General features: G+C 33.3%; 1 protein-coding gene across 1 annotated transcript; it reads left to right on the top strand.

The window, feature by feature from the left end:
* The first annotated feature begins 2756 nt into the window (after nucleotides 1–2756).
* tm6sf2a (transmembrane 6 superfamily member 2a) lies at nucleotides 2757–10470 on the top strand. Its single transcript, XM_060869440.1, has 10 exons — nucleotides 2757–3004; nucleotides 4035–4138; nucleotides 4739–4836; nucleotides 4929–5032; nucleotides 5178–5260; nucleotides 5442–5566; nucleotides 6735–6836; nucleotides 7118–7210; nucleotides 7402–7521; nucleotides 8001–10470. The coding sequence occupies exons 1-10, from the start codon at nucleotides 2913–2915 to the stop codon at nucleotides 8208–8210; spliced, it is 1131 nt and encodes a 376-aa protein (XP_060725423.1). The 5' UTR covers nucleotides 2757–2912; the 3' UTR covers nucleotides 8211–10470.
* The last annotated feature ends 1869 nt before the right edge of the window (nucleotides 10471–12339 follow it).

Raw genomic sequence — 12339 nt, forward strand, 5'->3', positions numbered from 1 at the left:
GAAATCTTCCGCTCCACTGGTGACGTCACGCGTTAGCCAGCTCCATCTCTCAGCTTTGTATATATCTAGTCAGCTTTTAAATAATGATGGAAATTTATTGACATATAGGGAATTTTTGAATAAATATAAAATACCAGTTAGACCTAAAGAATTTGCTGTTGTAATGGATGCAATTCCCCAAAAAGTATTGATCCTTCTGAGGAATGCATTACAGGAGGAAGATCTAAATTTTACAGATATCAAGGGTTAAATATTTATTGGTAATACAAATATTTTTCAAAATAGAGTCTCAAAAAACTATATTAGAAATATACTTAATAGTATTGTTTATCCCTAAGCTCATTTTTTCTGGTCTTCTGTGTTTGGGGATGTGAAATGGCATAAAGCTTGGCAGTGGATAAAGGCTATGTTAATAATAAAGTAAAAGAAGTCTCTTTTTAAAAAATGCATAGAATATACCCAGTAAAACGTGCTGGAACTTTTTCAATTAGATATCGTTTACTCCTGTAATTTCTGTAAAGGTGAAAAGGAAACTATTTTTCATTTGTTTTTCCATTGCATACATACAAAAATATTTTGGATTGAGGTGAAGAATTTAATTAAGGACTCGATATAATGATACACTTTAATGATCATGGGATTGAAAAAGAGAAGGCATATTTCATACAATTGATTACTAAATACAAATCGATTCTATTGCACGATACCCCTTATTTGTATTTTTTTAATTGTATTTTTTTCTTTCTCTCCTTTATGTTATGTTACTATTTGAATAATACGACTTTGTATTTTGTTATCTGTTATCGTTTGTTATTGAGAAAATAACAAAAGAAAAAATAATTAAAAAATAAAGATTTGTAATAGCCAAAATAAAAAAATACAAAAAATAAGTTCTGTATATCTTTAATGTTCTGCTTTGTGTCATTGTAGAAGCAAAAAAGCAATTTGAGCTTATAATATTGTAAGCAGATATGATGTATAGGGTAGCACCCTTTTCCTTTTGTTTGTTATAATTTTGTTCTTGTCCTCTGGCATTGTTGTTATTTCTTTTATTTTAGTTGCTGTGTATTTGTACTTTAAAGAATATATCTCATTGTATTGTTGGTTTATGGCATTAATAAAAAAAAAAAAAAAAAAAAAAAAATCCAATAAAATTATACACCTAATTCATCCAACAAACCAATTTCTACAAACATTTCAAAATGATGTTTCAGATTCTTGTGCATTCTGTAATATAAACCCAGAATCTGCTATGCACCTTTTTTGTGATCGTATATACATTATATTTGTTTTGGATTGATGTCCAAAACATTTGTTTGAATCATTATGTGGGACAAAAATTAATATACAGAAAAAAGATCTTTTTTTTTTTTTTATGAGGAAAGTAAAATGGTGAAATGTCATATTTATTATTTTAAATCTGCTTATTTTAGTGGGAAAGTTTCATATCCATAAATGAAAAGTGGTCTAACAAACATTTTAAGCTGGAAATAAAAACTTATCTTGAAACTTTAAAAGGACTCACGAGCCGAAAAGCTGTCAAAACTACAGACTTTTACAAGACTGTTAATTCCTCTTTTCTAAATTAATTCTATTGCATGATATTTGTATCATTATTTGTATATTTTTATTTGTATTTTTTTTTCTTTCTCCACTTTATGTTATGTTACTATTGTAAGATTTGAATAATACGACATTGTATTTTGTTATCTGTTATCATTTGTTATTGAGAAAACAATAAAATAAAAAAATCTGTAATAGACAAAATTAAAAAAAAATACAAAAAATAAGTTCTGTATGTCTGTCCTAGTCAAGCAAGCAAGCAGACAAATAAGTTATATAGTAGGTGCTATAGGAGTCCTTCAGTGGTAAAGCTGTTTATTTAACTTTCTTTGTATAACACTATCACAATATTATATTTCCAATGAACCCAATCTAAACCTAAGCATATGCTTTTCTAACAGTTTATATGTATATATCTCTGAAAACTGAAACAACAAAACACTATTCAATATTGTATTCTAGATCTGAGCTTATGGTATAGGATCCAGATCCATCCTGAACCTGACCTGCATAAAACAGTTACTGGTTGAAGGAATGAATGAATGCATCAAAATGAAACAGACAAATGCTGTTCAGATGATACTGGAGAGACTGATGGCAGTTATCAAGGCATTAAGGAATATTTTTTTTTTGTTTTTACCATCACTGATGTCCTGTTATTGTCTGTGTGGATTTCTCCCTGTGTGTGTTTGGGGTTCCTCTGGGTTCTCACGGTATCTTTCTACCTCCCATGCATATGCATATCCAAAGTGTGTAAAGCAGTGACTGTGACTGCATGAACAAATGAATGACTTATTATAGAAATAAATAATGAAATGAACAAATAAATATATCAATTAATTCATTTTGAAATGGGGTATGCAAACGTTGTGCAATCGGTTGTCCCAGCAGAATGCTATTGTCAGCATGCTTTCAGTGGATAGGATTAAATGTTTACATTTTTTATTTAGAAGTTAAAATTATAAGCTTCTGTATCAGTGTGCAGCACCAGCAGCCTTGGCCCATGGCCCATGGGGGAAACCACTCACGTCCTAAAGGCTTGTCGTTCCGAGGCTTTCTACCGCCCCCCTATGGAAATGAGAGGTAAATACACCACTTTATTATCAATGCCTCTCTATTGACTTTATCTTCCTCAGTTCATGGACTTTGACACAGAGCACTATATTACCCTAAACTCCAGCCTCTATGAAATCAGTGAGCTGGCAGTGTGACACAGCTGCATTTCACCTCCTCCTTTAGGAACAATTTGCATGAATTTCTTTAAAAAAAAAAAAAAAGTATTTCCCTTTATCTCTCAATCACGCTTTTGCTTAATCTTTTAAAGTTTTTATTCTTCTGTTAGCGAGAGGATGGCTTTTCCAAAGGAGATCCTTACTTTTATTTTATCTCTGATGGCACCTCTTGTACTTTTTGCATCAAACAACATTCCTGCGCTGCAAAAGTAAGTTATTATCTTCACATTTATTTTGACTGCAATGAGTTGTAAAAGTAAATGTGATTGATCAGAAGTTGTTGATTCATTTTCTGTAGCAGCAGCTCTGATAATAGACTGCATGGTTTATTTTAATAAACTTGTTTTAATATGTTTGTTGCCATAGTAACAAACACATTATATATGGTGAGGAGAAGATTTTTTAATACTTAGGGAAGAAGTCAGTGCTTTTTAACATTTTTTTTTTTTCAGCTCAGGAAAAATCTTCAGGGAAATACAAGGCTGTGTACATAAGTTGTGGTGTTGGTTGTTGGCAAATTGTTGTGGTATAAGAGAAATAAAACACTGGGTTAATTCTGTCTACATCTTACAGAACTTCAGTAAAAGCAAGTGCCAGATTTGACCGCTAAGAACCTATGTCAAAGATCATTGTTTATTTATTTATTTGTGTGTATGTATATATATATATATATATATATATATATATATATATATATATATATATATATATATATATATATATATATATATATATATATATAGTAGTTATAATTATAATTATATAATTATAGTGTTAGAATTGTTCTGAAAGTTGTTATTAACTGTCACATGGATTGACGGGGTTCAAATTAGTGCCAATCACACCAGTGGCTTTCTCTTAGGCAGGTACTCATTTCCCAGTCTAAAGCTTGACAGTATAAAAAGCATACACAAAAAATATGTCAATTCGAAATATAACTGTAATATTAATACTGCTGAGAAAAGTTTAGAATGTACAAATGTAACTAGTTTGTGATTTATGTGGTTTGATTTGAAAAGATGGTTAATAATTCAACTGGATGCAATAAATATGTATGATGAAATTTGCTTGATTAAGGAATCGGTGCTGCAATCATAAAGTGGTCTGTGTAATTTCAAAAAATTTTTTACACTTAAAAGGCTCTCTGGAACCCTGTTTTACAGCTTAAAATAGATGCGTATTTGAAGATTTCTGGTCTTGAGTTCTTTGACTTTACCTGCACTCTTCATTTTCCTTTAGGCCACTGGTTATCCTGGGTGTAGAAGTAGCTGTTCTTGCTGCAGTACTCTTTATGGCATATCTGTGTGTTCGAAAAGAAAAATCAGTGGACTTCCTGTTTTATGGTAAGACTGGTGTATGCAGAACTGTTAGGTAACCAGTTTATATTGAATTTCTGTTTATGTAATACCACATAGTTTTCGTATGTGTGGTGGTAGAGCTTGTTTAAAGCCAGTGAAAGAAGTTTAAGCCTGTCCTTAATCCTTGAGCAAGCTACAATGGAGAAAACTCTCCTCTGAAACAACACAGCAATCAATCAGCAGTTGGGCCTCACAGCTCCCTCGGGTTTTCTCCTCCCTCGCTCTGTTTTCCTGTCACTCCTAATTTTCACCCCTGTGCCTCCACCCTCACCCTGCTGCTAGGTCTGATGTGGCTATTCTTAAACATCAGGAGATGCCCTTTTCAGCACTGTGGTAGAGCGCTAAAGGAAAGACAGGTCTGTTTGTCAGTGATAGAGATCCAGCTTCACCTACATAGCCACAGGCCATCATAAACTCACAGTCGGGGAGAAATCAATAGCTGGAGCGGAAAGGAAAGTGAAAGAGTGATGGAGAGAAGACTGTAAAGGGGAACATGGGCTGATGGAGAGGGAGTAAGAGAAAGAAACACAGAGCTGGGGGGCTAACTGTGATCATTTTTCCTGCTCTGTTTTGTCTTTGTTTCAGTATTCGTTGTGTTTTCTTTCACGTCCATCGTTGACCTTGTGTGTGCTCTTGAGCTGGATGGATATATCAAAGGCTTTGTGGATTTCTATATTAACAAGGTTAATGTAAAAAAAAAAAAAAAAAACACACACACACACACACTTAATAATTTTAAACAAAACACAATTCAAACAATATTTTTCTGGTACAGGGAGAACCGTATTTGAACACAGCACATTGCATCATGAAGAACTACTGGAATGGAGGGGTGCACTTTGTTTTGCTCCTTGCCATCATCTACCGCATGCGGAAAGGGTGAATACTGAACCTTTATTAAAAATATTTCATTACAAGATGTCAAGAATGCTTTTGTTATTTTCAGCATACTGTGTTTTCATTAAAAGTTTAGACTCTCTATGGCAGCAATATGCTATTAATATTTCTCCCACTTTCTCTATAGGATGCCATATCGGAATTTGGCGCTTCTTTGGGTGGGTTCCATGGTAGCCACTCAGATCGTCTTTATTCCAAGCATTGTTATAGGTAATATATCTGAGATGTTTCTGTTCTATAGTGGCATTGCTTTTTGATTTTAATTAATCCACAGAACAAAGCAAAATAATAAAATAATTAATTTCCCTCCACATTGTCTTATAATGCCATTATAGGATCTAGAATATTTTAATAAAATTTAGCTGCAATTGCTTAAATTATTTTTCTGCAGGTAAACATGCTAAGAACATCTATCCAGCATTTGGGCTCAGCCTCTTTTTCCTGATTCTGTCTATATGGACAGCAGTAAAGCTTTTCAAAAGGCCCAGAGAGCTGCCAATCATTCCAGCAGACAAGGTGATGTTCCTGACAAAACAAAACAAAACAAAACAAGATATATATATATATATATATATATATATATATATATATATATATAATATTTACTGTGTAGTGTATAGTATATAGTGTATACAGTGTATAGTGTATGCTGTACAATATATATTATTTACTGTATAGTGTATTTCATATAGTGTATATAGTGAATAGTGTATGCTGTATAATATATAATATTTACTGTGTAGTGTATAGTGTATAGTGTATAGTGTATGCTATACAATTTATAATATTTACTGTATAGTGAATAGTGTATGCTGTATAATATATAATATTTACTGTGTAGTGTATAGTATATAGTGAATAGTGTATGCTGTATAATATATAATATTTACTGTATAGTGTATAGTATATAGTGAATAGTGACAGCTGTATAATATATAATATTTACTGTGTAGTGTATAGTATATAGTGAATAGTGACAGCTGTATAATATATAATATTTACTGTGTAGTGTATAGTATATAGTGAATAGTGTATGCTGTATAATATATAATATTTACTGTATAGTGTATAGTATATAGTGAATAGTGTATGCTGTATAATATATAATATTTACTGTGTAGTGTATAGTATATAGTGAATAGTGTATGCTGTATAATATATAATATTTACTGTATAGTGTATAGTATATAGTGAATAGTGTATGCTATACAATTTATAATATTTACTGTGTAGTGTATAGTATATAGTGAATAGTGTATGCTGTATAATATATAATATTTACTGTGTAGTGTATAGTATATAGTGAATAGTGTATGCTGTATAATATATAATATTTACTGTATAGTGTATAGTATATAGTGAATAGTGTATGCTGTATAATATATAATATTTACTGTATAGTGTATAGTATATAGTGAATAGTGACAGCTGTATAATATATAATATTTACTGTGTAGTGTATAGTATATAGTGAATAGTGTATGCTGTATAATATATAATATTTACTGTGTAGTGTATAGTATATAGTGAATAGTGTATGCTATACAATTTATAATATTTACTGTGTAGTGTATAGTATATAGTGAATAGTGTATGCTATACAATTTATAATATTTACTGTGTAGTGTATAGTGTATAGTATATAAGGATCATGTGTTTTGAATGTGTTTGGATGTTTCTGTAGGTTGCAGCAGATCAGAAGAAAAGGCTTCTGTATCGCCCCAAAGACCTCCTGCTCACACTTACTTTGCTCGGAGCCATGGCCTTCACTGTGTTCAGAGGATTTGTAAGTCTTTTTCTCCTCTCCTTTTCATTTCACTTGTTTTTTTTCCTTCTCCAACGCTGTTTTCTTCTTCTTTTCACTCTCGAAGTTTTATTTTATCCTGAAATAACATTAGATTCACCAGACTTTCTTTCTTTCTTTATTTCTTTCTACCTCCAATCTCTATTTCAGTCTGACTCTCATTATTGAAGCTGATATTTGATTTTTTTTTTGTTTTTAGAATTCCTTTAATTCCATATTTACATGAAGCTGTATCTAATCCCATGTCTTGGACCATCTTACAGGTTGTCCTTGAGTGCACGCTGGACATGTGTTTCACCTACATTTACCAGTACGAGCCCTACATGAAGGACAGTGTTTCCTTCCCTAAGGTCATGGTATGTGCTGGTCATCCTAATCCTAATATTTATCACAGCATATTTACTAATGAGCCTATTTACAGTTCCATCACTGAAGCTTCCAAGCACTGAGAGCATCATTTCAGAACACAACTGTGGCTGAAGTGTTGTGTTTCAGCAATTTTACAGAAACTGTTTTAGATGAATGTTAATATTTGGTCTCATTGTAGATGTTGGTGTTCCTCTTCTACGCTATGCCCCTGCTAACCATGTTAGTTTACGGGCTGACTGTTCCGGGATGCACTTGGATGTTGGATTGGACTTTGTTGCTCACAGGCGCTATGGCTCAGGTAAATAAGTGCCATGTGTTCTGATAATCAGCCATGCTAAGCATTATATTAATGTAATAATATTGGGTGAAGCATTAGCTGTATGTTTGCCGATTTGACACCCTTGCTCTATCAGTGGAGTTAACTGCTGTCTATAAGATCATCTGTTAGCTTATAGATGCAAAATAGGGATGTTGTCACTCTCCAGCTGAACAATGATATTACTTGAGCAGCAAGTCTGGTTAGATGTAATGTCTGACATCACACACTGGTGGCTGTTATGTAATAGGGTTAGAAGTTTGGTGAAAACTAGTTTTACACCTATACATGTTGGCGATAAAGGCAGAGTAAAGCCAGAGCAGATTTCTGTAGTATTTCCAAACGTGATACAACACATGCTAAATGCTAACTAAAATATTTAAGCTAAGATTGTTTAATAGTCTGTATATAGGCAGAGAATACAGTGTTTAAATGTGTGATATTTTGGTGTGCACCTGCAGATGCAGTGGACGTACATCGGTGCGTCCGTGCACTCTCGGACGCCCTTCACCTATCGCATCCCTAAAGAGGAGTGGAGGCTAGTCATGACCCTTAACCTTGTGTATTTAGCTGTCCCTGTCCTGCTAGCTGCACGCTGCTACATAGACCCAGCCTTTTTCATGAAGCCGGTGCCTCCAGGACAAGCAGACAACGACAAAAAACGCAAGTAGATGCATAAAACCCAAGCAAAGCAAAGTTCTTACGAACCTACAAACTTAACCACGTAAGTGAGACAGTGAGTCTCCTGATTGTGTCTGGAATCTGAAGCTCCCAGTGGTGGACTTCACCTCATCTCCTCTCCTGAATGACCCTTGTCTCTGCTGTGTGGAATAGAATCAGCTCTGCTGTTCAAGAGCTTATCTCTGCTAGATGAATGAGTCATTTGATGCAATCCAGACAGTAACTCTGGACTCTGGTACACACTTTTCTGCCAACACAACACAGACGGCAGAATTACTTCATACTGTGAGTCTTTGAGGTTTGATTTCAAAGCTGCATTTTTATCTGCAAAGGTATCTTGCGAAGATCTGACAGTTAAATCCTCTCTTCCTAATGAGCCATTGTGATGTACAAGAAATGTGATTGTCTCTCAAAGTGGTTTATCGTAGACAGTTTTCTTTCTAATTATCTTTCTCAGGATTTTTTTTTTTAATCTGTTGTTTATCTGTTGTTGTTTTTTTGGTTTCGGAGGATTTATATCAAACGGATTGTGATGAGGTTGAAACTGATCTTTTGCAGTAATAATAATAGTAATAAAAAAAAGAAGAAGAAACAAATCAGAACTTTTTTAAAAGATGCACACCAGCAGCTCATATTTGGTGCACATTCCCTGATATGAATCTATAGTCTTGTGAAATGCACTGTTTATTATACTCAGGGAGGGAGGTGCAACTTGTAAGGACACTGTAATGTGCGTGAGGTTTTATCAGTTAGATTTCCTTTCCATGTTTGCAAACTCGTTCTGCTCTTCCTGCCAAACCCCTGACTCTTGTCTCTGTGCATTATCAATGACATCATCCAGGTCATAGAATTTCAATGATCCTACACATGGCCTAGTGAACTCTGACCCCACAGTTTTACAGAGATTACTAACGAATGACTGCAACGGGTTTTGCAACGTCGCTGTTAATCAGAAACCACTACAGAGCTTTGTTTGTGAACTTTGGCAGTCATAGTGACTAATAAAGATGTTAGTAACACTTTATTTAAAGGAACACATATAACTTGTTAACAAAGGTCATGTTTTTTGTTTAATAAAGCTCTAAATTGCACCCATGTAAAATGTTTACTACATAGCTAGACGTCATTTATGTAAAGATGAGTAATAATTATGCATTATTAGTAATCAGTCTAAATTAAAACCATGTTATATAGAATACTGTGTATAAGATAATAATGTCATTGTCCTTTTAATAGACAGATAATGACAGGGTTACCAGGCTCACAGATTTTTCATTAAACTGGCCTAGTTTAAAAATACTCCTCAGCTGCCAGTATCTTGTTTTATGTTGCGTCTGTGGTGTACTAAACACAGGTCTGTTATAGCATATGATCAAAAATTGGAATAGGGAAAGGTTGACTAATATATATATCTGCATCTGAAATGCGTGTCTTTGTTTCCAATGTGAAAAAAGTGCTATTTTCGAGCAGCAGGATTTTCTGAGCTAGGTTCAAGTCCTTTGTATGGTTTTGTCAGCTAGAAATTTTGCTGAATCCCTGCAACACGAAATCATATAACCTCTTGAACATGGCTGCTGTACTGAACACTTCTCCACAATTATATGTCTAAACCTGCACAAAACAAGCTGCCAGACTGTATCTTGGACGATGCTGCGTGTTACAGCGTTACTCTAAATATTCACTAGCTAGTACGCTATAGTTATAGATCGTAAGCTGTGATATCTTCTCCACTTCATTTTGTTCTAGTTTATTTCTTTATTAATCTTATCCTGTCCTAACAAAAAAAAAATAATCACATGCCACCGCTGTAAAAGATCTTGTTATAAATAAAGACCTTTACAATCATTTAATTTCAGGTTTATTAAGCAGCAAAACACAACCACAACACAACAATGTTCATTACAACAATACGCACAAAGAGATTATGCATTAAAAGTTTGGTCATAAATAAACAAGTGTTGATTCCGAATTAAACGCTTGCTAACCCCAAAGATATTTACACACATCTCTATATTACAGACACATCATGAATCAGATTTTCTTGAAGTAATTCAGGTCATTCCCAGTCATTCAGAAACAAGATGTCTTTCAGATTGCCTCATTACAATATCAAAACCCACACATTTGCTGAATTACAGCATAAGAAAGGAAAAGCTCCCCCCTATAGTATTAGCAAAGTGGCACCCTGTGGTGTGGGAGGTTACTGTGGCAGCGCAGGGCTGAGATGTAATCGGCCAAGGATGACTGGATCATCAAAAGCATGCTAATTATTCAGAAAACACGACACTTTAGCAAGAGGTACCGCAGATTAAAATTCTGTCTAGTTTCTGACATAATTGTGTTTAAAATGTAGTTATTCAGACTAGGGTGTTCCTTTATATGACTAAACTCCAACATAATAATAATAATAATAATAATAATAATAATAATAATAATAATAATAATAATAATTATATTTTTATCATCATTTTAATAATCATATTCATAATAATAATAATCAATCATCATAATAATCATAATTATAATAATAATCATCGTTTTGTTCATGTATATATTTTTTTCTAATACGTAAAATCAAAAATATATTAAATTATTATGTAATCAAATAATATATTTAATTAAACAATATATATAAAAACACTTGCAGGGAGATTGTATAATTTTATTTAAAATTAGTTTTATTATTAGAGATGATAAACATTGTTTTCTATACAAACAATATTTATTTATTTATTTATTTATTTATTCATAAAAAAATTACATTTTTTTTTATGTCTTTATGTAATAAAAAAAAAAATCTTCAAGCTGAGCTGCAATGAGCAATGAGCTCATGACTTTCAGAAATGTTCAAATAGATCTTGGACATTTCTGACCACTGAATAGGAAAAACTGCAGAAAACTAAAGTATGCCTTTAAGCTTTTACTGGGAATTCCTACTCTGAAAGTCTGGATGGTCTCCGTAACTCAGCTATACTTTACACTGTTATGAAAAAGTAAATACATCACAAACTCACCTGCTTTCATGGGTTTTTCTTCCCAAATTTTGGCTCATAGAATTGATGCAGTTCCATGTTCAGACCTGTCACTTCTGTGTTAAGTCAAACAGTATTTAGCCTCCATTCAGAGAAATTCTGGCGATGGGTTCCACTGCTTCAGGAGATCAGAAAACCATTCAGAGTTTTAAGCATCATAAGCAGGACTTAGGCAGCTAATGTAGCCTGTATAAGACTGGGATCAAGTGCTCATTTCTTGGTAAGGATGCAGACTGCTGCTTTGTGAACAAGCTGAGAATTCATTAAAAAGGCAACAGGGCGGCCAGCCAGCAACACATTACATTATTCCAATCAGGACTTTATGAAAGACTGTACTACTTTCTCAGCATCATGCAGGTTAGCATATTTCTTATTTTGGCTTCTTTCTCAGATGATAATAAGAAATGCTTTGAAATGAGCATTTTTAGATGAGGTCCTACAAACACAAAGACTAAAATATAGAATCTGTAATCACATCATAGCCAAAAAATTATTTCTTTGATATATTGCTTCATTAGTTTAGGATAAAGCTGTATAAGCTCTGTCTGCCTATATGCTAGAGCTATTCCAGATCATTCTGTAGCTGAGAATAATAACATCTTGGGTCATTTCATTAATCCTGCTATTTTTTCCACATTCACGTTGTCACTACTTTTGTGTGACCGTCTCTGAAAGTGGCTATATTTAAAGATAATAGTCTGACCTCCTGCTGAGAAAATCAAATGCCTTTCCTTTTAACGTACAACCATGTGATGAAAAGAAGTGACATGTCATGAAATGATTCAAATCCAGACTTCAGGCAAAGAATTAAGCCTCAGAACATTCTGTACCAGTCAGGCCACTACTATTAAAAAGTTGGCCTTTTAATGAGAAATTCTAGCTCTTAAATGGCCTATTAATGAGAAACTGATGAATAAAATGGGTTTATGCATTTTTTATTTTTTAAGTCTAAGTAATTTCCAGAAATGACTAATGCACTAAAAGGGGTTAGTCCATAAGACTTGCATGTCAGTAAAAACGAATCACACACATGATGTGGGCAATCCACATACTGTAGCAGTCAAAAAACACTTTTAAATATTTATTA

The sequence above is a fragment of the Tachysurus vachellii genome, chromosome 1 (genome assembly GCF_030014155.1).
Source record: "Tachysurus vachellii isolate PV-2020 chromosome 1, HZAU_Pvac_v1, whole genome shotgun sequence".
Taxonomy (NCBI): domain Eukaryota; kingdom Metazoa; phylum Chordata; class Actinopteri; order Siluriformes; family Bagridae; genus Tachysurus; species Tachysurus vachellii.

What these genes read in the sequence shown, in the direction of transcription:
- tm6sf2a (XM_060869440.1), top strand. Translation starts at nt 2,913, where the DNA reads ATGGCTTTTCCAAAGGAGATCCTTACTTTTATTTTATCTCTGATGGCA. An exon ending in TATTCCAAGCATTGTTATAG is followed by an intron (nt 5,261 to 5,441) that starts GTAATATATCTG and finishes ATTTTTCTGCAG; the next exon opens with GTAAACATGCTAAGAACATC. An exon ending in TTTCCTTCCCTAAGGTCATG is followed by an intron (nt 7,211 to 7,401) that starts GTATGTGCTGGT and finishes GTCTCATTGTAG; the next exon opens with ATGTTGGTGTTCCTCTTCTA.